Genomic DNA, 27932 nt, shown 5'->3' with positions numbered 1-27932 from the left:
ACGTGCAAGTGCACAAAAAGAATGGACGTCTGGATAACGAATGCCAGATTCGAAAGAATTACTGTTCCAGACAGGAAGTGCAAAGGAAGCAAAAGAAGGTATGAGAAGAGAGGGAAAAGATGGGATGGGTGAGATATAAGTCTAGGCACCCTAATGATCCATCATAATCTCTGCATATGGCTTGATGAACTAGTGATTTGTTCATTTCATAGTACAGAACTACACTCTAAAGATGAAACATGGCGGGGATCCTCAGCCAGTTTGAGTCCTCCGGAGAAGCCGAAAACGGTACTGGGCCCGTTATGCTATTCCGAGTTAGGGCTAGTGGAGATTGTTTATATTAAAGAGGGAAAAAATGAGGAAATGACTGTGAGTCAAGGTGAAATGAGATTGCTGCTTTGGGTGATTAGTGGATTTGCTAGTCAAAAGGGAGCGAATCGTCAAGAAAACCGAAGAACAGGCCCTATCGAGCATCCCACATGATCTCGTTCAGCCTCAGTAGCGCATCCGCACTGGCCTTTTTCGCCGACATAAAGTCCTCCCGGCTCTCCGCCCCGCGTGGACCACGGAGAATTTCAGAGAAGCATAGGTCTACGAGAACACGCAACTCCTCGTAAGTAAATGGCTCGCCGTTTCCAGCAGCCAAGGCTTTGTCGCCTTGTGATGCAAAAGCCTCCTTCTCTTCCTTAGCGTAATCCAGGGTCCTCTCGGCGCCTTCCAGGAACCAGTCCAGGAATTTTGCGCTGCGTGGTAAAGCGACAATCTCTTGAGAAGCCTGCACATGTAAATCAGTAGCCGAATCCGACGATTCACCAGCTGGATTGATGATGATGTTCTTCAAGTTCTGTTGAAGAACAAGCACATCAAGCTGCAATCGCAGCGCTCCATTCTCATTCATAGCCCCAATATACTGGGTGCAGGCGACAAAGACCCGATCGATAAACCTTGCCAGGCCCGATGTGATGAACCAGCGCTCAACAGATCCCAGATATGTCGAGATGTTGGTGTCAAATGCGATGAGATCATTGTTGAGTGCGAGGATTGTGGGTGATGCAGCGGTCGGTTGATTCATGATAATGTGCCACCAGTTGTCCGTTGTGTGTGGGGATGGAGTGACGGGTTCGGAGTTCCTCAAGTTGGGAGGGTTCGGCCCGGCCATTGTTTTAGTCAACATGTGGATGATGCCACAGCGGATGTCAACATGCATCGCCAAAAGTGCAGTATCCCCAAGTCGGTGTAATGACTGGAGCGTCCCATCAAAGGCCACGGCAGTCTCGTGGTTGAGTGGCAAATGCACCGGGTTATTGATGCTGTCACGATTGGGTTTCATCGATCCGAACAGAGTCCATCTACGAGACGGCCGGCCAGTTGCAGTCAAACTGGATGACTCGGCATCCGCGGTCTGTTCAACCACGAGTCGAATTCTCGCAAGGTGACTGGCAAGCCATTGCATGCTGTTGTACAAGAGCGAAAGGGAAATGACGGTTTTCGGGTCAGATATGATGTCGTAAGGCTCCAGTGGCACTTGCCCCGTTCGCTTGAGAAGAAGGTCGATTTCCGTATCAATCAGGGTCTGTTTCTTGTCCCCAGCATTTTTCCACAGTTCATCGACAACATCATGGATGTCGCCCGAATCAGCAAAGGAAGCCGCAGCTTTCAGTCGGACTTCGCCTCCTCGGTTCCGCGCAGAGACTTTTGTGACCATTGCTTTGTACCACCCACAGCACTTATCATAATAGGTCACAATCTGGTCAATAAGAAGCTGCGTAAATGCTTGATCGTGTGGAATACTCGACAGCATTTTGCTAAATTCCCGAACAATGGACATGAATTTGACGGTTCCCTTGAAGATAGGCCGAGGAGAGGCCTTGGTCCAATGGGGGTCTTCTGTAAACGCATCCGCAGCAATGAAGCTGAGAGTGCAGAGATCCGTTACTGTCTCATCCAACTGGGGTAGGAAGACATTCACCATGAAGTCATCCAAAAAGGAGGTCAAAGTGCCCATAGAAATATCCGCATCAACAGGAACGATATCTTTAAGCCGCTGAATGAAGGATAGCGAGGGAGGAAGAAGGATTCCCATATTGAAGACACTTGGTTCAAGCAAAATCTTATGCCCGGTCCCTGAGTTACCCTTATTAGATTGCGTAGTATCATTTGTTGCGGTCTTTTGCCTTGACTTGGAAACAAGTCCCGGCACTGAGGACTTCAGGATTTCATCCAGTTCGTCTTGTTCAGCTTTCATCTCGGAATTTTGCTCAATATCGGACAACTTGAACATTTTCTACAGCGTAAAGGGTCAGCTACTTGAAAGGGGTAAAGATGACTGGTCTCCTTACCTTATTCTTATCGCGGTTGCCTGTGTATAGATGCCGTCGAGAGTCATTCTCCTCCGCTCTAGATCGAACAGAAGAGTCTCCATCGGTTGCAAGATAGTCGTGCATGAGAGATCGTATCTGGCAAAACAAATTAATATCCATGATGCTAGTCAAAGCTGTTGGCATCTTACCTCGCTTTGTAGAAGTTTCCACAACTCCTTAAATCCTCCAGAAAGCGTCTCACTTTTAACCAGGCCCTCTCGTTCCACAATGGCCGCAACGACATCGTGAAGAATTCGGTGGCCTTCCGCAATTGCCTCAAACTTGGCATATAGTGCCCACAAAAATTCAGAAAGCACGTGGCCACGTTTTTCGATGATCTCGGTGGGGAGACTGGACTGTTTGTAGTTGTCCTGGGCTGAGAAGCTCTTGCTTGGCGCAGGGTAACGAGTGTCAACCTCTGCGTTAGTCTTATCCACCACAGCAAACAGTTCGACCGGAAGACGCTGCTCAATTCTATGAACCGCAACGTCAAGGTGACCCATCTTGTTCAGCGCTTCAATCAATAACTGAATGTAGGAAAACGTGTCAGCCTCCGGGTTACGAGAGGCGTCTTCGACCACAGGCGTCAACGGATCGAACTTGGCTAGGAAACTATACACAGGCCGTTCCCAAGAGCGGCTACCGGCCAAATTAGATGCATGCACATCTTTTTCATCAGATGTGGGTGCTTTCCATCGGTCTGAGCAATAGGGTGATTTAAGGTATAGGTGGTCGTGTAACTCCTCGATCAGGATGTCTGTGAGTGACGTTTCCTGGTTTGTGAAATAAGCGCGAATGTCGGATAAAGCGCCAATGTCCTCCAGCTCGGAACGCCGTAGAACCCGGAGACCAGTGTGAAGCACATCCACAGCTGCAAGGAAGCGTTTATCTGAAATCTGAGATTCCAATTTCTCGGGAAGGGATTGGATTTCTTCAATCTGAGTGAACAACTGTACGATATCATCGTAGTTCTGAGAGGACGTTGCCAGCCCTTTCAGCTCGGGCTTAGTCGATATTAATCCGGATTTGGCCTGATCCAGGGCATGCCTCAGGCTGCGTACTCGAGTTTGCGAGGAAGATATATTGGATTGGATTTTGTGGTAGGTTCCAATAGAACTGTTGAATCCCTGATGGTGTTCTATGACATGCAATTTTAGCATATTCCTGTCTAAACCACCGCAGAAAGGACCTACCATTGACAATTGCCTTCAATGTCTTCTGGATATCATTGTACATATGCAAAAATTCTGGTTCACGGTCTGCTTTGCCCAATGTACTCGTGTCCATCAAACTCAAAGCAACGTGTACCGGGACACATTCGGCATCAGTCATGAATTCCCAGTCGCGCTGAATAGACTGGAGAACCGCTGCAGAAGGTATAGTAATCAGCTACTGGGCCAGGATAAGCAAAAGAAAAAGACATACTTTCAATGGCCTGAGGTTCCCCCGAGTCATTGCCCATCCTAACCACGGGCGACGCATTCCTCTGGCTCCTATGGTCCCTTTGGTCTTTATGTTCCCTTTTTTCTCTCTGATCTCTGTAATTCCGCTGGTCTCTTGGGTCTCTTTCGTCCCTGTTTTCCGCGTACCGACTTGCATCTCTAGACCGTTCTTCCCGGTACTTTCTGTCATGTTCTTGGTTCCTTGTGCGTGACCGCGAAGAGGGATGGGAAGAAGCTTGCGAGGATGAGTTTGAAGAAGGGTGCGACGGGGGATTCGGAGATGAGTTCAAGGGTGGTTGCGGAGAGGGTTGCTGTCTATCCCGGTTCGTTCGATCGCGCCGGCGCTCAGGTGACTGGCTCGGCGCAGGAGATTGGCCTGGTGGTAGAGCCGGCGGCTGGGGCGAGTCCGGATAGAAACCACCGTATCCCCCGGGCCGATGATCTGACCGTCCACCTCCGCCTGGTGGTGCGGCACCTCGTCCACCATATCCGTTTGCCCCAGGGTTGTTGTTTCCACCGTATCCCCCGTCGTTGCCATCGTACCGATTGGGACCGGAGTAGCCATACCCGCTACCATAGCTGTTTTGGCCGCTCATTGCCAATGATGCCCGCTAATCACGGGGTGTTCCGATTCAGTATGGAAGCGGTTGGTGGGCCGTGACAAGGGGCTAACGTGGGGCTGTTAGCCAGAAACTTTTGGTCTTAGGTGCTGTGACTTGCGCGCGACAATTGGCGAGGAGCTGCAAGCATTCTTGACTGTGAAATACAGGGGGCGCTGGAAGCAATTCAGTAATGCCGTGGTGATAGCGTTGAAACAGGCCGGGGCGGAGTGTCAGGCTCCACCAGAGCTTCCCGCATTCCATTCCACTGACCAGTTGTCAGTCTACGGCGGCAACTTGGAAAGTTTATGTTGTTCGTTATGTCGTTGTATTTCTTGCTAACAGCTATTTGATATTCTGATTCACTATTAATTGTTCATGTCTAGATACAGCATTGGAATGGTGTATGTTCTAGGCTGTATTCTACATAATAGCCTCTGATCAATAGCAGTGGGAGTAGGCATAGACATGAATCACGGTCTATCAACGCCGCAGACCACTTATTTGGAGATCGGTTGAGTCTCGCGCTCGAGCCACGAGCGTGTAAGGTCGTCTTCCTGGAAGAAGTGCTCTGTCTTCCCCCAGATTTCAGCGTGGTAGTCATTTACCCACTTGAGCTCGGCGTCGCTCAGAAGAGACGGCTCAATCAGGTTGCGACCAATAGGGGTCATCGTAACATGCTCAAAGCCTAGCCACTGCTTGTCACCAAAGTTGTGGGCGGTTTTAACTTCGCGAGCCATGACAATGTCTACAAAGAGAGGTATTAGTATTTTTCCAATCGCAGTCACAGGTGGTACAACTCACTCTCAATTCGAATACCAAATTTGCCGTCCTCGTAGTATCCAGGTTCTATGTCACAGATTAGTTTCGGACTGCGACAAATAGAGGAAGAGAGACTAACCATCCGAAATAACGTTTCCGGCCGCAATGGGGACCTCGGTATACTGAACCCGAGTCCCGATGCCAATAGGGCCCTCGTGAACATTCTAAACAGAGATTAACAAACTGGGAGGTTTCTAATCGATGAGAATACTCACCAGGTAGGAGCCAACGCCATGGCCTGTTCCATGGAGGTAGTCCAAGCCTTCCTTCCACAAGTGCTGGCGCGCCAATACGTCAATTGCAAAGCCACTAGTGCCCTTGGGGAACACTGCCATGTCAATTCCAATAGTTCCCTTCAGCACCAACGTGAAAGCACGCTTCTCAAACTCGGTAGGAACGCCGAAGTGGAATGTTCTCGTGGTGTCGGTCGTTCCATCCAAGTATTGACAACCAGAGTCGCAGAGATAAATGGCCTTGGGATCAATGATAGCACAGCTTCCCTTCTCGGGGCTATAGTGAATGACCGCGCCATTGGGCCCAGTCGACGAGATGGTATCGAATGAGAGACCAGCGAACAGATCATGCTTGGAGCGGATCTGTTCCAACTTGTCAGCTCCGTCGACTTCGTCCAAGACAGTCTTCTTGTTGACGAGTTCGTTTTCAAGCCAGGCAAAGTACTCGGTCAGCGCAGCACCATCGCGGATATGACAAGCCCGCATTCCTTCAAGTTCGACTTCATTCTTAACAGCCTTTGCATCCGCGACTGGGCTACGGGTCTCTTCGACCTGTCCTTCGCCACCAAGGCTAAGGCTGAGAGCCCAAGAAGCCTTGTTTGACAACAAGAACTTTGCAGCGTTCTCACCCGCAGACTGGCTTTTGGTGCTGAGCGCTTGAGCGTCGGCGAAGATGGATTCATATGGCTTGACGACAACGTCTTGCCCAAAGTGAGCCTTGACCTCTGGTGTCAACTTGTCATCTTCGACATAGATCTCAGCAGTGGTAGGCGTAATAACGGCATAAGAGAAGAACACGGGGTTGTAGGGAATACTGCTTAGTGTTAGTCAATTGGCAATGGTGCATCACGGTAAAGACACTGTTCTTACTCGGTTCCTCTCAGGTTGAATAACCAAGCAATCTCATCGAGCATAGCTGCGATAAATTAGTCACTTTGTAGGGGTGTAATATATGCGAGGTGACCATACAAATGATGAATCCGGCCTTCTTCTTTGACTCAAGTTCCTTCCGCAGCTCGGCCACCTTGTCTTGGAACGCCTTGCCGGCATACTTCTCGGGATGAACGCGCACTTTCTCGCTGGGCCGCGCGGGGCGTTCCTCGCCCCATACTAAGTCAACCAAATTCTCCCGGACCCCTACGAGGGATGAACCATTCTTCTTAAGGGTCTCTGCCAACTTCCGTGCACCAGCTATTGAACATTAGCGCCTCGATGCACTTCCACACCCGAAGTAACAACACTCACACGCTGTGATCAAAGAGGGGTCAACACCCACAGCCTTGCCTCCTTGGGCCTCCTCCGTGGTCCTATCAACAAGATCAGTTCCCGTACAGATCTTTCGGCATAACTGTCATCTCGTACCATTCCTGCCATGTGGGTACACCCTCGACTCCACCCTTCAAGAGCTGCCAGTTGATATCCAATTGTTTCGCGGCTTGGTTGAAGTACCGTCCATCGGTGGACAGTGCAGCTTTGCTCAGGGAGATGATTGCAGTACCGGCTGAGCCAGAGAATCCCGAAATGAATTCTATGGAAATGTTAGCTATCGGCCGGGGCAAACCAACGGAAGGAGGGCGATCGTTGACCTCGGCGGGCATCACATGGCGCGATGTACTCGGACTGGTGGCTATCTTCTGAGGGCACAACTATACGAAGCTGGTAAGCACAACTCGAGGTTTAAGCAACCTACGGGGACACAGAGATGATGTCATACTGTAAACATCGACCTTGTGCTGCTGCATCAACTGCCTCAGCTTTGACAGGCGTTCAGAGGTATCCACAGGCCCCATATCGACTGTGTAGCGTGGACCGAAAACGGAAAAGTATCTTGGACGGGAGACGGGCCTTAGTGATGGCAAAGATGTCCAAAGGCGAATTGGACGGGAGAGGAGCATGGACAATGGTAGTCTTCAAGAGATTCCTCTGTTAGCTTTCGAGAAGCTAAGCGAAGGAGGGAATTAAAGGTGTCAGATAAGCGTACGATAAGCTAATTCCGCAGGTCGTGTGAACTCCGTGTAAGTGGCCCTTTACCAATGGAGAGGCTTTTGGCCATAGGGCGAGCTCCGAGCTCCGGAGTCGCGGCTACGCGCGGCCCACACGTGTCATGACTTTTTGGTAGTCTCTTGTTTAGATATTTCCCCCCTTATGTTGTGGCTAGAATATTGGCTGTTCCCACAGTCTATAATGTGCAAAACAGCTTTTTCATGTGTGCTTTTGATGTATATCGTTGCTCTGTAGTTTAATATAGCGGTTTGACAGAGTGGTCTAAGGCAATTGAGTACGTTTCTCTGTACAAAATAATACGTTGCAACATTTACTAACTCCATTACAGCTCGAACTCTTGGGTCAATAACCATGGAGAATATCAATTCCGTTCGCGGGCGCATTCGAATTCCAAGATATCTATAGCTCATCCAAAAGAGGTCACGTGCCTTGAGGCAAGAAATTGAGCCCCGCAGTTACCGCCCCAGGAACCGCCTTAGCGCTGATTGGCCAAGTGAGGCAAACAATAGATTCTGCCCGTCATAGTCCCCGTGCTTGTATATGTCACTTCTCTTTGCCATTTTCACAACCACGCGCTTGCTGAGACAAAATGACAACCTGGATGTCTGACGAGGGTCTTGGGGCCAGAGAGTCAGTCTCAGAGGCCCATATTGTATGTGTGCCATGTCTACCTCTGAGATCCAACGGCTAACAAAGAACCAGCTAGTCACCGAGCTCTATAACCCAGCGAACCAACGGGACCCCGCCAGAATTAATGAGATCCAGACGCGCCTCCAGCAACTGCAGAAGACTGAGAATGCATGGGCAATTGCCGATTCACTTCTCCAGAGCGAACATTCTGCCCAGCATCGGTTCATGGGTGCCCTTACATTTACAGTGAAGATCAATGTCTCATGGTATGGTCGATCTCTCCGATCCGCACCACTGTCACCTCATCCGTATGTGACGAATTATTGCTAATGTAGGATATAAATAGGAATGAAATCAACCAAGATTCAGCCACAGAGATCATGCAGCACCTAATCAATCGCTTTGTTGCTTTGGTAACCAATGGCGATCAAGCAATGGTTGTGAGAAAGCTTGCCTCAAGCTTAGTAGCCATTTTTAGGCACCCTGTCACACCATGGAAACAAGCTATTTGGCAGCTGGCTGCAAGCCTCGTTCATGGCGGATACGTATCCGAAGAAGAATCACGAGCGGTGGATTTTCAGGAGCGGATACTGCCAGCGTTGAGCAAGAGTGGATCGGGTGCACTTTTGTTTTTCTCAATTGCACTCGCTGAGGAGGCCCTCCGACTGGACTCTGAACCCCAAGATGGGAGTGGAGATACCTCTGCTATCCAGCGAGCGATACACAACATCAAGGATGGGTTGCTTTTGGTTCAATTTGTCCTTGGGGAAATCATGCAGCATGCAAAGGCAGCTGGGGATGATGCGGTCGACGTGGCACTAGCGGCTGAAGCCATGAATTCATGGAAGGTGAGTTTATCTCGGTTTTTGGTACCTCCGTCCTGAAGAACGCAACCGCTGATTTGCCTCCTACCTTGCAGACATGGTTAGGTGTTCATGGAAATCGCCAACGCTCCTCTGCCGAAGATGTCAATGTCATGTCAGTGCGATGTGGCCAGGCCGTCATTGAGACATTGAGAGTACCTAGCTTGAGTGAAAGCGCAGCTTCTGTTTTGACCCAAGCCTTTGAAACACGCCGCTGGGCCTTCGACGACAACTCACTGTGGCTCGTCTCTGAAATTCTTGCCGATTCAATTGTAACGGTCCACATTGCGGCAGTGAGAAGTGGAGATGAAGGAACAGAGAGCATGTCGTTCGTTGATCTCTTGATTGCATATGTCTCGCATTTGCACCTAGATATATTCAGCGACCCCATGCCTCCACAAAATGCAGCTATCCTCACACTTATCCACGGGATTTTTAAAACCCCTGGTTATGCTTCCATTGACGATCTCGGAACCCCCCGCGTCTTGGAGTTCTGGAACGACATTGCAGAGAGTCTTCCTGATCAACTGGAACAAGGCAGTTCTAGGTATGATTTGGTAAAGTCACATCTAGCCGAAGTAGTCTTGGGTCTTTCCAGCAAACTACTATATCCCAAGTCCGAAGATTTGGAAGATTGGGGCGAGGAAGAGCGAAGTGAATTCGGTGCCTTCCGTCATGAGGCATGTGATTACTTGCTTTCAGCATACCCTGTTCTCGGTGTCGAACTGGTCACTGTCTTCCAGAGAAGCGCCACTTCCTGCCTGGAAAGTCGGGACTGGCGCAATTTCGAGACTGCCATGTTCTGCATAGCTCAGCTCTCAGAAGCAGTAGATGAGAATGGCCACGCCGACCAGTGTCTCGACGCTATATTTGGCAGCGATGCCTTTGCCAGGCTCTGCGCAGGCGGGGAGACTGGAATACCACTTAAGGCTCGTCAGACCCTGGTGGATTCATTCGGAAAGTACGAATCATACTTTGAGCGTCACAGTTCATTACTTCCGGGTGTTCTCAACATCCTGTTCGAATCACTCAACTTCGAGTTGTGTGCGCACGCGGCTGCAAGGTCGATATTGACTCTATCAAAATCGTGTGCTCGCGTCTTGACATCAGATCTTCCCGCATTCTTAGATCAACTGGACCAGTTCAGAAGCAAGCCGACGGCAACTGTTTCCACCATGCCTAAGGTCCTGGAAGGAATTGCAACCATCATACAGAGCTTGCCTAGTGACCAGGAAAAGGTACAGACGCTAGAGAGAATTCTCGGCTTCTTTGTTCAGGAAGCTAACACAGCACGGGAAGAGGTTACCGGTTCTGCTCATGAATTTGGCCGTCTACGTGGACACCTTGTGTTAAGCTGTATTGCAAGTATCGGAAAAGGCCTTCGTTCAGAGAACGAAGTTATCGATATCGAGCTTACAAAGGAAGGAAACCCGTATCCTCCATCTTTCTGGAACTCCGGACCAGGTGCCGAAGCCCAACGCCTGATCATGGAGGCCATGAGACTTCTGATTGTCGATTTCCCCGTGGATAGTAGCATCATTGAAGCGGCCTGCGACATTTTGAAAGCCGGCTACACTGAGCGGGCAGGGCTTTTTGTCTTTCCACCCTCTATGACAGTGGACTTTATCAAGAGCTTTCCCCTCGGCATCTCCGGGACAGATGTGATCATGGCGACCGCCTCGTCATTTTTGGCATCTCACGCTCGGCATGCGATGAATATCCGCAGTGAGGCCGAGGCGCTCATCGACCATGTAGCCCAGCTCTTTTCCTCGATGCTACAGAATCCGGATGTATACGATCCAGAGACCGCCAGTTCCGGTATTGATTTCCTCACACGACTTTTACCAAAGTACTACCCGATATTGTTTACTCCTATGAAGTCAAATCTGAGCGCAGAGTCTCCCCTCGCTGTGCTTCTTCATTTCACGCTTCACACATTGACACGACCTGAGCCACTTCCTCTTCGAGCTGCATCTGCATTCTGGGTTGCATTAATAGATCTCCGCGGCAGCTCTCCGGAAGAAATGAACATACTCGAATCAGTGCATCACGAGTTTATTCCACGCCTGTGTTACACAATCATCCAGCAGATTGCTGGCCGATGCGCAAGATCAGACTTGGTCGCTCTGAACGACGCTCTGCGGCGCACTGTTTTCAAGAAGATGGCATTGGCGCGCCCGGCTCTGAAGGCTGCGCTCGACTCTTTGGACGCCCAGGTCACAGATGCAACCGGACAACAAGTGCCACTATTATCGGTGCAAGACAAGTCGCGGTTCTTGGAGTCCCTAATCATTGCCCGAGGCAGTCAGAAACCGTCTCTGGATCTTGTGCGGTCCTTCTGGTTGAAATGCCGTGGGATGAATTTCGATTATGCCCAGTAATAGAGCTTGCGTTGCTGGTACATGACCTGATGATTGGAGTTGATGGGTCCTGCAAATTCGGTGTTCATTTAGATATCTATTTGCATGACATGCGCGGTGCAGCTTGATTTAATCCTACTTGAGAGTTTCTATTTGCATTCATCTAAGCGCCATAATTGAGAAATTTTCAAATTATTGAGCAGTTCGGCCGCCGTGCATATAAAAAGGAATCCTGTCCAAGGTTATACATAAAAATGTCCTCTGCACAGTCTGTGCCTTTTGCCACCTTCACACACATCTAAAAAGACATGACAATACTGCATAAGCGACCGACTATTCTTTGTGGTCTAATAAGTACAAGACCAAGCTCCCAAACCACGTGATCTCGGCCCACTTAGGCTGACATTGACCCACTAACCTTATCCCAAAGATCTGTGAAACGTACACAGACCACAGGCTACTTCATCTCCAATTCCTTCGCTTTCTTTGACACCATCTGAATAACATGGCCTTCTAGCATGTATATGGAAATATACTTCTATAAGAATTTTGTTTTTGCTTTCATAGTCTGTGGTCGATCATCATCCTTCTGGCTATGACACCGAGAAGAAGAAATATTCATCAGAAATACATTCGAAAGAATATCTGAAAAGTCGCCGAAGTAGTATATGAACTGTAAGGCCTCTAGTTAGCACCATCTTGGGCTGTCTATATATTCAACTCGCTTACAATTTCAAGTACAGAAGCCACATAAGCAACTGACTGTTCTTGTAAGTACTAGCATTTACACCTGATACACCAAAATCGAGTGGCAGAACAGACAATAACGACCTGTGTTTTCCACGAATGGGAGCATAAATAAAATACCTCCAACTCTTTCCGTAATTCCCCGTTAACGTTCTGCCGTCGGAGACTACGGAAACTACGGCACGACATGGGGATGGCAGCCGAAGCTCCGATTGGCTATTATCTTTACCCGCGGACTAAAAACGCCAATCGTGCCATCGGTACGAATATCCCCCGAACTCTCGGTGGTTGGCTCGGTACTGGTAGCCTATTAAGTGCCAGAGCGCGAATTAGTTTAATCTTGTGTTATGCAGGACATCGTATTCTTGCGCTAAGGTAATAACCTTGGAATCTTCCAAACGGTTGAAATTCTGTGTAACGTAGCACCCTATGGCTCCTTTTTCTAGTTTACATGCAATGATTGGGTTTAAAATGACAAATGTATCAAATCGTATAATGTATATGTCACGTTAGACATCTACTCATGGCTCATGTACAAGAAATTTTTAGGACACAATAATCAAGGCTGAAACGACTGACACAAAAGCATATCTACCAGCCACGGCCAGCCAACTTATCAGCCTCGGGCAATTGCTTCACGTTGATACCAACCATAGCCTCACCGAGACCCTGGCTGACCTCAGCAAGCATCTTGGGGTCCTTGAAGTGAGTAACAGCCTGGACAATAGCACGGGCACGCTTCTTAGCATCACCAGACTTGAAAATGCCAGAGCCAACAAAGACACCATCGCAGCCCAGCTGCATCATAAGGGCAGCATCGGCAGGGGTGGCAACACCACCAGCAGCGAAGTTAACAACGGGCAAACGACCGAGTTCAGCAGCCTGGCGAACAAGCTCGTAAGGAGCCTCGATCTCACGGGCGAACGCGCGGAGCTCAGGCTCGGCGTCCTGGCTAGCGAGGAGGATACCACGGGCACGGCTGATCTGCGCATTGACAGTGCGCATGTGCTTAACGGCCTCGACGACATCACCGGTGCCAGCCTCACCCTTAGTGCGGATCATAGCGGCGCCTTCGGAGATGCGGCGCAGGGCCTCACCGAGGTTACGGCAACCGCAGACGAAGGGGACCTTGTAGCCGTGCTTGGTGACATGGTAGACATCGTCGGCGGGGGTGAGGACCTCGGATTCGTCGATGTAGTCAACGCCAATGGCTTCCAGGATCTATAGACCGGTGATTGTTAGTATCATTGTTACTTGTAGTTTGCCACCCCCACCACCAGGAGATCTCCGTTTCTTCCCGTTAAGCTGTCTACCCCTCCCCCGCAATGGAGATAATTGTCACATACCTGGCATTCAACGAAGTGTCCGATACGGGCCTTGGCCATGACGGGGATGGTCACGGCTTCCATAATCTCCTTGATCATGCTGGGGTCGGACATGCGCGCGACGCCACCCTCAACACGGATATCAGCGGGGACACGCTCAAGGGCCATGACGGCAGCAGCACCAGCTTCTTCAGCGATGCGGGCCTGGTGGAGGAATCTGTTAGTTTGATATGCTAGATAGTATCAATTCCTCGACAAAGAGATCATACCTGCTCGGCGTTCACGACGTCCATGATAACGCCACCCTTCAGCATCTGGGCGAGGCCGGCCTTGACGGTGAAGTCATTGCCGGTGGTTCCGTTTGGGGCAGCCATTGTGAATTTGCTAAAATAAAGAAGGGAATATGGACAAGAGTAAAAGAGAATAGAAGTGAATAGGAAGAATAAAAGAATAAAAGAATAAAGAAGAGAAGGAACGTAAGGTGAGTCAATAGGAAATACACTTTTTCCCCAAAGTTACTTGCCTCAGGCCAATCAGACTCAGAGCGCCCCTCGCCAGCGAAGATCCCTGGAAAACAACCTTTTCGTTTCCGAGGATACCCTTCCCGGTGAGGGATAGCCTACCGCCTGCTCTCTATGGTTTGACCCCAGAGATTTCCTGTTAGTCACGTTATTACATTGCATGCTTGGCTCTTGGCATTAACGTGACTGCCTAATTCAGTAGGCGAGATAGATTACCTACTTTGTAGATACATGATACATGATAGTTACATATACTCCGTACTGTGTGTGGACTTGGGGACACCTGCCCAGATGGGTAAGGATCCAATTTTGGAAGTGACTCATCACATTACACTTTATCCTATTCTGGCAAGTGAGTTGCTTTCTTTGTATAGCACGGTGACTATATGTTAAGCTATAAGCACCCGTGTAACTAAGTACCTACATATGAGCTTCAGTATCATACATGTTATGATGGGCCCATAGTTAACTAGTGAGATGCTAACTATTTACATTGCTACATGTCTCTATTAATTTAGCATTATACACTTCCCCAGATACCTATACATTTCCCAATAGTCTCAAGACACATAGTTTACTAATATAAAACCTAACAAGTTTAAGTTAGACTCTGATATAAGAAAAACCATCAAACTTCGAAAAGAGCCTTAATCCTTCAGATCTATCCATGGACGGGCTCAGCGATATATGACGTCACATGGCACTTATCGGCCGAGGGAGCTCATCTCCACCAAATCTGACTCTCCAACTCCCTCAATTGCAAGGGAGACAAGCAAAACAGACACAATGTCCTTTAGATTATTCACCCACCAACCCGCCACCCTCCTCCGCCTGGGTCTAGGCATTGGGATCGGTCTCTCCGCCGCAACCATGCACCCCCTGTCACCCTTCCGCGCCGCCCCAATGCAATGCCAGTACGCCGTGCCCCAGCAATCCTTCAACAAAGATTCAGATTGGGCGCTTAACCCTGCCGAATCTGCGGGGCAGAAACAGGTTCGTCCGAAGCGGACTGGGCTGTTGAATGCGGAGACTATGCGCCAGGTTAGTTTGGGGAGTGTATTGGGGCTTGTTGCTGGTGTTGGGTTGAGAGCATTTTCAAAGGCTTTGGTTGTTATTTTGGGCATGGGGGTTGTTCTTGTTGAGGTATGTATAAGCTCTTGCCGTAGACTTGGCCTTTCCGTTGGCTTTGTTGAGGGTTCCGCTGTCCGAGATTGTGGGTTACAGATGAATATACTTGTGACGGTATGCTGATACTTCTTCTGAACCATAGTTCGCTGCATCCAAAGGGTACAATATTCTTCCAATCAACCGGATTCAGAAATATGTTAAGCGCGTTGACTTGCGCCGCGCTATGACTGAGAAACGGCCGTTCAAGATGAGTTTCGGTGTTATGATGGCGATGGCGGCATTTGCGAATTTCTAGACTTCACTTGTTCGGTAAGACGGATACCTAACGCTACTTGTACATACTCTCGAACAATGTCAAGTTGGACTTCGCCAATTGACAAGGACGCAGTTTGGGTCGTTGGACGCCCAGATTAGAATTGGTAAAATGTTCATTCGTACAGGGTATCATGAGTCTTGATCTATTCCACACCAAATACGGGGAGGAATCTACGCTACCCCAGCACCAGATCCTCCAGCACGCCCTCCATTTCATCGCGGGACAGTGGCACACCCAGTATCTCCATCCCGCTTGCATCCATGCGCGAAGTGATCATCTGGTGGTCGTGGAACTCCTTCAGCAGAGTACGGAACATCATTTCCGAAGAAGCGACAAACTCTTCCGTTGCCTTCTGGTAAAGCAGACGGAACTCGATGCCAGTTTCATCGCCAGCTTTGCCGCCGCCCTCTGCCTCACCTTCGTCGTCTGACTGGTGGCCGTCGTCCAGTAGAGTGATGAGTTCTGTCAGCAGGAGACGGTACAGATTGCGTGCATTCTCGGGAAGACTCTTGAGCACAAAGCCCACCCCATCTTTCCCACCGACACGGCGGCCCTTGCGTCCAAGAAGAGTATTGACCTCCTCGACGACGTCCGCCTCCGCCGAGAACGGTAGGAAGGTTGTGCAATCATGGAAGACGAAATTGAGCTGATCACGCAGACTGATATCCCACATGACCGGGAAGTTGGGGGTATCCGCTGTGACCAGGAGACGGATACGCGGTGTTGCAGCCAGACGGGCAAGGAGCGCTTGGTTGGCTGCGCGGCGGAGAGGCGGGGCATCAATAGAGTTGATCAAAACCGTAACGGGCTCTTCGTGCGACTTGAGCGCAGATTGTAGTAACTCGAGGACCTCTGTTGGCTGTGCACCAAGCTTGGATGGCGCATCGTCCCCCATTACCGCTGTGACAATCGTGGCGAATATTGATCGGATGGAGATGCCTGGGGTGTAACCATTGACCATTACAATGATTGGAGTGGTAGTGACTGACAAGCGGTGGTTATAAATCCACTCCGCGAATTCATCCATTAGCTTGCGCTTGGAGCCGTAGCCAAATAGACAGATGTTGAACCCTTCATCGAACTCGAATGCCCACTGGGGGAAAGATCGGTGGTGCAAGGATTGCAGGTATTCCTTCTCTTCCTTACACGGATCTTCATATTGTCCAAGTTTCTCGAAATATTCCTCATGTGTTAACAGTGGGACTTTGTTGAGGGTTGCATTTGATGTCTTGACAGGACCGGCGCGGTTCTGGAAGAAGTATCGTTCGTGTGCAGGGAGCTCGCCTTCCGGTGTCGGGGAGCGCTTATTTCTCGCACCTTTCGGTCGTCCTGCCCGACGCTTTGGTTGTTTGGCTCCCTTTTCAGGGGCCTCTTCTGCGTCTTCAGGTTCTATGCTCTCCGCCAGAGGCTGACCCGCTTTCTCCGTATCTGGCTCATCGCCATGTAAGATTTCTTCCGCTAGTCGTTCCGATCCATCCCAAGCTGCATCTTCATCCTGCTCGAATAGCACACGTGCGCTCTTCTTCCGCGCAGACCGGTCTGCATTCTTAACTCGGGATGGGGTCGCTGCGGTTGCGGACTTGGGCTTGGTAGGCGTAGCAAACAAGCCACGAGCCTTGGATTTGTGGGTGGGCGTTTTCAGCCCAGACTGTTGTAATGGAGTCGCGGAGACACCGTTGGCCTTTTTAGGTGTTGATTGACCCTGTCCTGGTGGAGGAAGCTCGTAGGAGGCATCGCCGTTCGGGAGTGCGCCGTTAGGCGCGTGGCTGTTCAACGCGCCATTCGATTGTTCTAGGGCTGTTCGTCTTCTCTTTGGGGTCGATACAGGCGGCTGATCGCCGGCGTCTGAGAGCTTACGCTTCATGACGTTCTAGTCAGATTACAGTCACGTAGACACGAAGGGGAAAGGAAGCAACAGTACCATCAGATCCGGAGAATGTGCACAGGGTCGGGACGCAAGGGGCTTCCGAGGTCAATAAATTCGAGATCTCGTATTTGCAGGGAGCTGCAGGTCTGACACTGGAATGTAGGGCTTAATTGGGGTTTAATTGGGGCTCGAAGTGCTTGATGGAATTAAATTGGAGCGGATGGGTTTCTCCGACTCCGCGGAAGGTATAACGGCGACTATCAACTCCACTGTCTTTGAAATTCAACACAATTGGCGAGATTTTACCTCAGTTTATCCTCGTATGTGTCATCTATGGTCTTTCTAGTTATCAGTTAACTATGTAATAGACTAGCTTGATTTCTACTTCAGAACGCTGGACTGAGAAAGTCGCGCAAGTCATGTGCAAATGTGCAACCTAAATCCCAGATTTCTACATGTACTCAAATAGTAATACTAAACAAGTAGAAACTAAGTCGCTAAGTCAAATTCTTCCAAGATATCTCCTTCTCAATTACAGTGGGCTCATACCGTGCACTTAGTTGCTGTGTGGGGAGCTCCCGAGATCGGCTACTTTTTTCCCTTTGACTCAAACCGGATTTGACTCACTAGAGCACCACCCTTATAAACAGCTGGTGTGTAGCAAGTCTAGCAATACAGACAAGACTCACATATGGTTCCAACTACCCAATCTGCCACTATGGCCACCTCCCTCGCTCGCATGCTCAAAGGCCAAGTGCGATGCTACTCCGCACCGTTGGACATGGCCGTTCCGGCCTCCAAACAGCGCTACATCCCCACGACCGGCACCTACCCCCAGGGCTTCCAGGTATCCGGCACCCATGTGGGCGTCAAGGCCTCCAACACCCGCTTCCCGGATCTGGCATTGATCGCCTCCGAAACGCCATGCTCGGCCGCCGCAGTATTCACAACCAACAAGTTCCAGGCTGCGCCAGTGCAAGTCAGCAGGAAGACACTGCAAAGCCGCAAGGGCAATGGTATCCGTGCCGTCGTGATTAACTCAGGCTGCGCCAATGCCGTCACCGGCAAGGGTGGTCTAGAGGACGCAGTGCAGATGGGAAGAAAGGTGGATGAGTGCAGCGGTGTCGAGAACGACAGCTCGCTAGTGATGAGCACCGGCGTCATTGGACAGCGGTAAGTGCACCCATGGACTATCCTCTATCAATTGCATAGCCCACCCCCAAAAAAATCCCCATTACTAACTAAGAAACCACTCACTAGCCTCCCGATCTCTAAGATCCTCGACCGCATCCCAACAGCGCACTCAACCCTCGCCTCCACACACGAAGCATGGCTCACCACAGCCCGCGCAATCTGCACAACAGACACCTTCCCCAAGCTCCTCTCGCGCACCTTCACCCTCCCCTCCTCCCCAGACCGCACCTACAGCCTCGCAGGCATGACCAAAGGCGCCGGCATGATCCACCCGAACATGGCGACTCTGCTCGGTGTCCTCTGCACTGATGCCGCTGTTGAGCCCGCGGCGCTGCAATCGATCTTGAAACACGCCGTGTCGCGATCCTTCAACTCAATCTCCATTGACGGCGACACGAGCACGAACGACACGATCGCAGTGCTGGCGAATGGTGCCGCAGGCGGCGAGACTGTGCGCGCGCCAGCCGTGTCTGCCAGTGCCGACTACACCGCGCTCCAGGGTGTTGTAACTGATTTCGCGCAGGAGCTGTCGCAGCTGGTTGTGCGGGACGGAGAGGGCGCTACTAAGTTTGTTACTGTGCGCGTGCGTAACTCGCCGGATTATGAGTCTGGGCGACAGATTGCTTCGACGATTGCCCGCTCACCGTTGGTCAAGACGGCTCTTTATGGCAAGGATGCCAACTGGGGCCGAATTCTTTGTGCCGTGGGTTATACGCAGGGTGTTGCGGAGGGTACTGTTGTTCCTGAGCGCACTTCTGTTAGCTTCCGTCCGGTTGACGGCAGTGAGGTTTTGAAGTTGTTGGTTAATGGTGAACCTGAGACTGTGGATGAGAAGCGGGCTAGTACTATTTTGCAGAATGAGGATCTTGAGATCGAGGTTGACCTTGGTGGTGGTGAGCAGGGCGCTGCTGGGTGTGGTGGTGAGGATGCTGTTTACTGGTTCTGTGATTTCAGTCACGAGTATGTGACTATCAACGGTGATTACCGGACTTGAAAGATATTATTGTAGGATCGTTAGTGGAATGATGAATCGAGGGAGTTATTTCGGCATTCAAGGACTTTCGGAGCAAGGATGTCTGTAGGTACGAAGAGTCACTATTACTATGAATCAGGTTGAGGATCATGGCAAGTTGAATATATGATTTTAGTTTTTCTAGACACATATGGTTACAAGACCCTAAACAGGGAACTTTTCATCGCTGAGCACCGTCTATCGAGTGAGATTAGACCCATATGCCTTTACACATGGACATAGGACGTTGACACGGTTGTGTCGACGTGCAGAGGCTCCCCAAGAGGGGACCTCGGGACGTTCATCGGCAGGTTGATCAACCTGCACGACTGAATATCAATCGGTATAGTTCCAATTTAACCAAACAGACGGCGCCGATCCATTCACCCAAAAAGTATAACGTAGAGCGGACAGGAAAAAAAAAAAGACAGAAAGTAAACAGAGAGGTTGCAAAGGACCGGTGTGATCCTATGTCATGCTGCTCGTGAAAATACGGGCAGTCTCGTTTAGCTGCCGGGGACGAGACCCTTGAGGCCTGCGCCAATGTCACCCTCACGGGCGGCAATTTCGAAGTAGCCGTAGATGATGCTGTTTTGATCTGTTAGCAGACATGGACGGAATTGAATTATCAACGGAGTAACTTACGTGACGGCAAGAAGAATACCAGTACCGCTGCCGAGGGCACCCATAAGGTCGGAGGCGACGGACAGACCACCAATGCAGGCACCACCGAAAGCAGCGGCAGTGGGGATAACACGCTTCAGCTCCTTGTACATGCTCTGCTCACGGTGACCAGACATGACAAGGCCCTGGTCCTTGAGCTGCTTGGCAACGTCACGGGGAGCGGAGCCGGAAACCTCAATCCAGGTCTTGGAGAAGAGGGCGCAGGCAACAAGCATGAAGGTGATGTAGATAGCAGTGTGGATAGGGTCGAGAAGAGCCTCCTTGAAGTTGAGAGGAGGGGACATGTAGTAAGCAATGCCGGAGGCGGCGTAAAGCTGAGCAGATCCCTCACGGGGCTCCCAAACTCCGAGAAGCTGGACCAGGATGTTCTCTGAGAAGCGCGAGTACAGCATCTGACTGATAAGGAAGATGTTGGAGCAGAGAGCAGACTGGAGCATGATGGGCATGTTGGAGGTGTAGAAGAGGCGGACGGGGTACGAGCCGCGCATACCACGCTGGCGGGAAGACTTGACGGGGATCTCAACACGGAAGCCCTGCAGGTAGATGACAGCGGCGAAAACAAGAAGAGTAGCCAGGAGGTTCATGACGTTGGGCAGGTTCTGGCGGTAGAACGCCTCGTATAGGGCGCGCTGCTTATCGGGCCAGGTCAGGAGAAGGTGGAACAGAGCGATAATAGCACCCTCGAACTCGGGGCCACGGCCGGTGTTGATGGTCGTGGGGGAGAACGCCTTCCAGACAATCGACTCGCAAATGTTGGTGGCAATGAACAGGGAGATACCGCTGCCGAGGCCGTAGCCCTTCTGGAGGAGCTCGTCGAGCAGAATAACAACAAGACCAGCCACAACCAGCTGGACAATCAGGAGAACACAGATACCGGCACCGAGGTCACTGGGCTGGCCGTAGAGACCAGTCAGGACGTAAACACAGGCCTGGCCGAAGGAGAGAATGATAGCGAAGAGCTTCTGAGCGGTCTGGTAGAGCTCGCGGTCGGTCTTCAAGTCGAGGTTGACATCGATGAGGTGGGTACCGGCAAGGAGCTGAAGAACGAGAGAAATATCAGTAAAATGACCGCGAAACATGAGAGGGGAATGCTTTGGAATTGCATACCTGGAAGACCATGCCAGAGGAGATAATAGGGGTGATACCCAGCTCCATCAGAGTACCCCGGTTACTAGCCAGCATCATCCGGAGCCAGTACAGGGGGTCCGAAGTGTCGGAGGAGACAATGCCGTAAAGAGGCATCTGACTCATGACCAGGAAGATCATCAAAGTCAACTATAACGTAATTATATTAGGATCCCAAGTCGACCTTGCACGGAAAGTGTGGATTTAGGGCGACATACACCAGTCCACATCAACTTCTGGTTGAAGGGCACCTTAGTCTCAGGAGCTGCCACCTCCGGGAGGAGGGGCGTAAAGGGCTTGATCAAGTCAAGGAAGCGTACTATATTCCTCCATCAGCATTTGACGATCAATTGAGGCCGATTCGAGACGGATTGTCGCGACCGCGTGCCAGACGATTCGGGGACTCACGGCCGCTCATGGTGGCTATCTTCCTCCCAATCCGTTAAAGAAGAAAAGAAAGCTGGAGTCGAAAACCAGCTAAAGGAATGGAAGTGAAATATTAAGAGAAAATAAAACAAAAGGAGAAAGGTGAAGTTGTCGGGAAGATGGGGGGAGGAGGGAAGAAGAAGACAGAAGAGGTTCGCTGGCCACTTTTCGCTTCCGCGCTAATTAAGGCCACTTGGTCTTCGCCGCAACAACCAACTTGGTGACTCAACCAAATAAGTAATGGGATACTTGGAGATAATTGCACTAATCTGAGCTTCAATTTAATTCTCCAGCACTTTCTTTTTCCTGCTATTCTTCCAAGTACGATGTGTTGTTGCACCCTCAGAACAGGGCTCCAAGCTATCCCCACACTCCAGAGGCCACGGTACTAACTACGCGATCGGGACAGCTAGGGGTCTACAACATATGGGGTAATTATTGGGAATAATATTGGTATCCAAAACCAAAGTAAATATTCCAGCGGCTTTGGTTCTCATAAATATATGCTGGCATTCTATAAAGAGTATAATATTGCCAAAAATAAAATCTAGTGTCAAGGTCCAACGAGGCCCAGACAGTCATCAATGACCACCTCGAGCTCTCCCAATCGTGTCTTCAGGCCCCGGTTCTCTTCTTGCAGAACACCCATGACACTCCATGCCTCGGAAGCGGGCACGCCGTAGCAGTTGTTGCAATTAGACCCATTGCCGTTGCCACCGGAGAAAGAGCTACCTAAACGCGTTGAAGCAAGACCCTTCAACACCCGATCATATGCTGATGGGCGGGCGGGCGGTGGTGCACTCGTGACCGCGACCAGATTCTTCTGAATTGTAGGTGTTGGGATCGGGCCCGTTGGCGTAGACAGGGCGATCTGCGACATGTTGGGAGACGGTGCTGTCAGCATAGAGGTGGGAGACTCGACGCCCTCACGATGCGAGAAGACGCTATCCGCTACGCTCTCGTCACCGGATTCGAAGCCCGAGTCGCTGGTGAAGGTGCTGTGGCTAGCACGCTTGCCTCCACGCCGAGGAGTTTGGAGCTCCATGGAAGGCACGTCATCATCTGGATGCACGATACGCATTGTATCACTGCGACTGCGGGATTCCTCCGTCTTTCGCAGTTGTCTCTCTTGCTCCAATTCCTCGGCCATGGCCTGCATGGCTTTTTCCTGATCAAGCACCTTGGCGGCCATGCCGTCCAGCTGCATCTTGAGGTGATCGACTCTGGCGCGAGTCTCTTCGAGCTCCTGCTGATTTTCGTTCTTGTCTGCCAATGCTTGGTGCATGGCGAAGGTGCGCTGCTTATAGGCATCCTGCATGCGTCGTAGCACTTTGTCGGCATGATCTCGTAGGGCATCCAGTGCCTCATCGTTCGTATCATGGGTCTCGGGTAGTGAGAGAGCGGCAGTGATGTCCAGGTTCAAAAACTCATCATCGGCTGGTTCCGGGAAGTTAGGTCTGCTTGGTTGTCGACGCAGGCCGAAGAATGAAAACCGATTCGTCGGGGTCGAGTTCTGCCTTGTATGTGACATGGATGTTGGAGTTGGGCGGGAGTTCAATCCGGTCACATCTGAGGAACCGTTGGGACCCATTTTCAGTCCCAACTCGACTGGATCTGATTTCCCCTGGAACCAATCTGACAAGACCCTGGCTCTTGCTTCAAGCTTCTTCTTCGGGAAGGTTTCCGTCCAAGTGGTATTCTTCGGGCCTGATATCGTGTCGCTGGTACCTTGTTCAAAGAGTGGGGGTCTTGCAATATATTCAGTATTTGCCCGACGGTGTGAAGGCGGATTGTTCAAGTGATTTCGCGAGGTTGGATGGATTGCCGATCTTGGGGGCGTCAAGGCAATGGTCTCGTGAGATTGCGTGCCATTGGAATGCAGGGTGACAGGTGCATGAGAGAGATCGGGAGACATGTTCTGAGGGGTTATTTCGACAGAACAAAGCAGACAGGATGGAAATGCCACGTCGGTTCAGGCCCAATGTGGCGTTGATGTGCAACCTGGGGGGTGATTTGTAGCAGGGGAGGTATGAAGGCCGATCAAGGACAAAACAAGAGACCCCTGGGATATGTTCAAGGTCAAACGAACAAGGGTATAGGTAGTTTCAATAAAGTGTTCGTGTTTCAAAGTGTTGAGACTTAATTTTTTTTAGAATTTGAAACCAAAAGAGACCACAAGAACTGGCGACAGGAAAACAAGAGGCTGGGGAGGAAATAGCGGTGGCTGAACGGCCTGGAGCTCTCTCCACCTCCATGATCCACCACACCTTCCTTTTCCAATCTGATTAATTATAGCAAATTAGCATTGCCTCCCACTAGACTTCTTTCGAGTTTGATACCGTCATCATCTATTTTGCCGCTCCCGCTGTGCATGGTTTCAGCTGCACGAGGATCTGCGTCATCGCACGTTTTCTGCAAACTCCCAGCGTCATGGCTCCCAGTCTGAAGCATTTATCCAATGCCCTGGCAACGCCCTACCAACTGTCCAAATCTTCATCCTCCATCGACAATGTCCCATCTGACCTCGAAACCTCCATTCGTTGTGCGGGCGCCCAGCTCACTCAAACTGCCGGGGTTCTCCTACACCTGTCACAAGATATAATTGCCCAGGCAGTCGTGATCTTCACGCGTTTTTGGCTTGGCGCTGACGGGGGTAGCTTGCGAATCTACTCAGTCAAGGTAAGTCCAGCTCCAAGAATTCTAAATATTTATTCTGATCTGATCCACTAACCGGAGCAGGATGTATCCGCCGCAGCCTTATACCTGACGGCTAAGCTTTCCTTCCAACCAACCTCTCCACGTTCCGTCCTCAATGTCTACACATTTCTCCTGTCGCAAGATGCATCACCCTTATGGTTTGTGAGGCAGAGCGGGGCTCCTGAAACCCCTCCATCTCCCGAAACGTACATCCTTTCCGAGGGAGGCTACCAGTCCGCCCGGCTAGTCCTTCTCCGCACCGAAACGGTTATCCTCCGTACTCTCGGCTTTGATACACATGTCGCGCTGCCACACACCATCGCTTTGACATACCTTCAAACTTTGGGTGTGACAAAGCCCGCTGTGGCTCAACGGGTCATCCAGCACCTCAATGCGGCGCTGCTCTCACCGCAGCTTCTTTATGTCACCCACCAACCAAGTGCCCTGGCTGTGGCTGCCATCTACCTAGCTTCACGCGAGGAAGAGGTCAAGCTTGTGGATGGCGAGTGGTGGGAAGTCTTTGATGTCGATCGTGAAGAGCTGGGCTTTTTGGTTGTAGGCATGAAAAGTACAGAAGGTTTTATGCGAGCAGAGGTCAATCGGTGGAATAGCAGAGCTATCCCAATGGTAGTAGATGAAGTGGATGCCGAAATTGAGCGGAGGCGAATGATGGAGGAGGGTGAATGAATGTGCTTCGATCTTTGCCGAGAACATCCGATTCCAAGATCAAAGGTTTACTGGGAAGGATGTTCTGGTAGAAGCTAGCAAGCTATCTACTAAATCATCTACTGCGTAGTGACAGGAATGCTGCCGATCAACTGAAGGCGTAACCGCCAGATGGCCTGCAAGACCCTGCTCCACCCAGAAGGAATAGCAGCACCCAACAAATGACGGCCTCGTCTCTGCGGATGTGGCCGAATATGCGATCAGAGGATTAGCTGTTTCCACAGCATTGGCCAATCGCCAGGTTCCGCGGCCTGTCCAGCCGAACCTATATGTGACATACCATATTTTCTCTCTTGCGGCCGTAAGAGTTAAAGTAGATGTACGAATGCTATTCCAAACTGATAAGATAGCTAGTTAAATTGCTGATCATAACTGAATGACATAGATATTTCCACCCTACTCCATATGCTCCGCTCGAGAAACACCCTCAACAGCCTGGTGGTTGTGTCCTCCAATAGGCGCTCCACATTCAGAACATCTTGCTAGCTGCATGGGCATACCACATTCGCTAATGGCAAACTGAAAAAGAAAGACACAAAATTTTAGTTTTGTATCTCGCTAAGAAGGCTTCGAATATTCCGCAAATTCAACTCACAGGATGTCTGTTGATACAATTGTACCGGTGCCCAAAATCAGTCGCCATCCCTCCTCGCCCGCCAATTTCCAACAAATGAATCAACAGAGAAACAATCCAAGATGGAAGGATGGGTGATGACTTTGAGAAACGGCTTCCATATATAGTTACAATGGGACTCTCGAACGATAATCCTGCTTCGAAGTACTGTTCTTAACGGGGGGGAAAAATATATTTGTCTTAGTCTAGGAATTGGACAGATATAAGTATGGCGTTCGCTCTCCCTCTGTTAGGTAAATACCTAGTTCTTCGTACATGATACATAAGTTTTTACATGGTCAAGATACAGATTTTCTCTGGTGAAATCAATAGAGATTTCAAAAGAAATGGAAGAACATTGAATTGGAATAGTTCACGAATTGTGTGTTTGTACAGGCTCCCAATGTCGGATCTTTCTTTATTTCCAAGGTTTGGAGTAAGGAAGAAGCCACTAGTCGCTAGGGAATATCGCACATATTGCACATCCTACATAGCTCTTCAGCCTAAAACCATCTAGGCATCCAAATAGAAGGCTATGACTTCAGAGGGTTAAAGCTCTTCGGTTATAAATTTATTAATGAAGACCCACGTCCTTTTCTCATATGGTATAGCATGTCAATGTAGTATCCATGCCAGTTCATCTTGGATTGACAATCCTTGTGGAAGATATATATCTCTAGTATTGGTTCTAACCTTGGAATAAAATAACGTTCTTATATAATCACATAGGTACCATCACGTGCAACCATATCAGTTCAAAATGACGCTCACGCGGGGCGGATCATGTGCTCCACCGCTTATCATTTACCCTCCCCCCGCCGCTTCTCTTGTATCTCTTTCTTCATACTGACCTGTGAAACACCATGAATATCCTACACTCTACACTGTCAACTTGGCGGGACCGCCTGGCCCCAGTATCACGCACTTCCACCTTCCGCAACACTGGCCAAATCACTCCAGAGGAGTTTGTTCTCGCCGGAGATTATCTAGTCTACAAGTTCCCCACATGGTCATGGGCCGACGCATCGAGTCCGGCAAAACGGGTATCCTACCTTCCAGATGGCAAGCAGTTCCTGGTTACACGAGGGGTGCCATGTCATCGGAGACTGAACGACAACTTTGCCGGAGATGCAGGCCTGGAGGATGAAATTGTGAGGGATTTCCTCTTAGGGGGTGATGGCGGTGAAGGCACAGCAGCCGATGGTGGAGAGGATGGATGGTTGCGGACTGGCGGTGGCCGCGACGCTGGGGCAGACCATGATAAACAAGAAGCTCGGATTCGTGACGTGCGAACCGTTGATGAATCCGGGAATCTGGGCGAGCAGGAGGAGGATGATGATATCCCCGATATGGAGGATGAAGACGATGATGAGGAAGCCATCATCAGAGAGACAGATGATCAGTCAGGAACACAGTGAGTGCCATTTCTCTGTCTCCAGTTTCACCTTTATCTCCTTTTTCTAACCTGTGACTCGTTATCGCTCCAGATCTCTCCGCACTTATACCCTTTACATTACCTACTCAAACTTCTACCGCACACCTCGCCTCTACCTGTCCGGCTATTTGTCGGCATCTGAACCGCTTCCGCCACATCTAATGATGGAGGATATCGTCGGTGACTACAAAGACAAGACCGTGACGCTAGAGGACTTTCCATGGTTTGAGGGTAGTGTCAAGATGGCCAGTGTACACCCATGTCGCCATGCCTCTGTGATGAAGACACTTTTGGATCGTGCCGATGCCGCACTCAAGCTCCGCCGCGACAAGCTCAAGCAAACGCAATCACGCGAAGAAGCGAACCGCGTTCTCCGGGCAGGCGGCGGGCTGGAGGGCTTGGTGGATGAGACAAAGAATCTGTCCCTCGGGGACTCCCACCACGCACAACCTAGCGGGGACGAGTGGGAGATGCTGCAACATGATGAGGAAGAACAGGTCGCCATCCGAGTAGACCAGTACCTGGTTGTGTTCCTCAAGTTCATTGCCAGTGTGACGCCGGGCATTGAGCACGACTTTACGATGGGAGTATAATCTCTTTGGATTCGATCCAGACTTGTCTTATCCGATCCTAACTTCCCGGGCAGCTATATGCCTCGACCAAGGCTGGGATCTGGCGACCTACTCCCTTGCTCTTGATTTTCGAGATGTGATATGCACGACATGACATGAGTTTGGCGTTAATCTGCTTATGGGAGTACGGATAATCTCCCTTCCCCCTTCCCCGGGTTGCTTTTGCTTTGT

General features: G+C 50.3%; 12 protein-coding genes across 12 annotated transcripts; 5 read left to right on the top strand and 7 right to left on the bottom strand.

Moving 5' to 3' along the window:
* Positions 1–463: 463 nt before the first annotated feature.
* Positions 464–4398, bottom strand: N7537_005920 (exocyst subunit SEC8; the record flags this gene model as incomplete). The annotated part of the gene is made up of 5 exons (XM_056896977.1): positions 464–2284; positions 2340–2456; positions 2510–3498; positions 3554–3727; positions 3786–4398. 5 exons carry the CDS (start codon positions 4396–4398, stop codon positions 464–466), a joined length of 3714 nt encoding a protein of 1237 aa, XP_056752762.1.
* Positions 4399–4890: 492 nt separating this feature from the next.
* Positions 4891–7458, bottom strand: ampp (aminopeptidase P). The gene is made up of 11 exons (XM_056896976.1): positions 7438–7458; positions 7171–7364; positions 7043–7102; positions 6819–6984; positions 6702–6763; positions 6426–6647; positions 6327–6372; positions 5439–6270; positions 5303–5387; positions 5206–5250; positions 4891–5149 (listed from the first exon to the last, which is right to left on the bottom strand). The coding sequence occupies exons 2-11, from the start codon at positions 7349–7351 to the stop codon at positions 4902–4904; spliced, it is 1947 nt and encodes a 648-aa protein (XP_056752761.1). The 5' UTR covers positions 7352–7364; positions 7438–7458; the 3' UTR covers positions 4891–4901.
* A 591-nt stretch (positions 7459–8049) lies between these two features.
* On the top strand, positions 8050–11334 carry N7537_005918 (putative importin 13; the record flags this gene model as incomplete). Its single annotated transcript, XM_056896975.1, has 4 exons — positions 8050–8112; positions 8163–8356; positions 8437–8938; positions 9010–11334. The coding sequence occupies 4 exons, from the start codon at positions 8050–8052 to the stop codon at positions 11332–11334; spliced, it is 3084 nt and encodes a 1027-aa protein (XP_056752760.1).
* Positions 11335–12651: 1317 nt separating this feature from the next.
* Positions 12652–13759, bottom strand: N7537_005917 (pyridoxal 5'-phosphate synthase subunit PdxS; the record flags this gene model as incomplete). The annotated part of the gene is made up of 3 exons (XM_056896974.1): positions 12652–13281; positions 13407–13589; positions 13655–13759. 3 exons carry the CDS (start codon positions 13757–13759, stop codon positions 12652–12654), a joined length of 918 nt encoding a protein of 305 aa, XP_056752759.1.
* A 933-nt stretch (positions 13760–14692) lies between these two features.
* Positions 14693–15329, top strand: N7537_005916 (uncharacterized protein; the record flags this gene model as incomplete). The annotated part of the gene is made up of 2 exons (XM_056896973.1): positions 14693–15049; positions 15177–15329. 2 exons carry the CDS (start codon positions 14693–14695, stop codon positions 15327–15329), a joined length of 510 nt encoding a protein of 169 aa, XP_056752758.1.
* A 196-nt stretch (positions 15330–15525) lies between these two features.
* N7537_005915 (origin recognition complex subunit 2) lies at positions 15526–17214 on the bottom strand (the record flags this gene model as incomplete). Its single annotated transcript, XM_056896972.1, has 1 exon — positions 15526–17214. The coding sequence occupies one exon, from the start codon at positions 17212–17214 to the stop codon at positions 15526–15528; it is 1689 nt and encodes a 562-aa protein (XP_056752757.1).
* A 721-nt stretch (positions 17215–17935) lies between these two features.
* N7537_005914 (bifunctional ornithine acetyltransferase/N-acetylglutamate synthase) lies at positions 17936–19405 on the top strand (the record flags this gene model as incomplete). Its single annotated transcript, XM_056896971.1, has 2 exons — positions 17936–18390; positions 18478–19405. The coding sequence occupies 2 exons, from the start codon at positions 17936–17938 to the stop codon at positions 19403–19405; spliced, it is 1383 nt and encodes a 460-aa protein (XP_056752756.1).
* A 524-nt stretch (positions 19406–19929) lies between these two features.
* N7537_005913 (translocon subunit SEC61) lies at positions 19930–21650 on the bottom strand (the record flags this gene model as incomplete). Its single annotated transcript, XM_056896970.1, has 5 exons — positions 19930–20011; positions 20069–21144; positions 21215–21382; positions 21451–21551; positions 21641–21650. The coding sequence occupies 5 exons, from the start codon at positions 21648–21650 to the stop codon at positions 19930–19932; spliced, it is 1437 nt and encodes a 478-aa protein (XP_056752755.1).
* A 561-nt stretch (positions 21651–22211) lies between these two features.
* On the bottom strand, positions 22212–23573 carry N7537_005912 (uncharacterized protein; the record flags this gene model as incomplete). Its single annotated transcript, XM_056896969.1, has 1 exon — positions 22212–23573. One exon carries the CDS (start codon positions 23571–23573, stop codon positions 22212–22214), a length of 1362 nt encoding a protein of 453 aa, XP_056752754.1.
* Positions 23574–24088: 515 nt separating this feature from the next.
* On the top strand, positions 24089–25042 carry N7537_005911 (putative cyclin; the record flags this gene model as incomplete). Its single annotated transcript, XM_056896968.1, has 2 exons — positions 24089–24337; positions 24398–25042. 2 exons carry the CDS (start codon positions 24089–24091, stop codon positions 25040–25042), a joined length of 894 nt encoding a protein of 297 aa, XP_056752753.1.
* A 435-nt stretch (positions 25043–25477) lies between these two features.
* N7537_005910 (uncharacterized protein) lies at positions 25478–25972 on the bottom strand (the record flags this gene model as incomplete). The annotated part of the gene is made up of 3 exons (XM_056896967.1): positions 25478–25600; positions 25677–25867; positions 25957–25972. The coding sequence occupies 3 exons, from the start codon at positions 25970–25972 to the stop codon at positions 25478–25480; spliced, it is 330 nt and encodes a 109-aa protein (XP_056752752.1).
* A 585-nt stretch (positions 25973–26557) lies between these two features.
* N7537_005909 (ATG3/ATG10 family protein) lies at positions 26558–27781 on the top strand (the record flags this gene model as incomplete). The annotated part of the gene is made up of 2 exons (XM_056896966.1): positions 26558–27108; positions 27182–27781. 2 exons carry the CDS (start codon positions 26558–26560, stop codon positions 27720–27722), a joined length of 1092 nt encoding a protein of 363 aa, XP_056752751.1. The 3' UTR covers positions 27723–27781.
* Positions 27782–27932: the final 151 nt, after the last annotated feature.

The sequence above is a fragment of the Penicillium hordei genome (genome assembly GCF_028827395.1).
Source record: "Penicillium hordei strain IBT 12815 chromosome Unknown utg000003l_segment0_segment0, whole genome shotgun sequence".
Lineage (NCBI taxonomy): Eukaryota > Fungi > Ascomycota > Eurotiomycetes > Eurotiales > Aspergillaceae > Penicillium > Penicillium hordei.
Note: the sequence above shows the minus strand (reverse complement) of the source record. Positions and strands in the feature narration are given on the sequence as shown.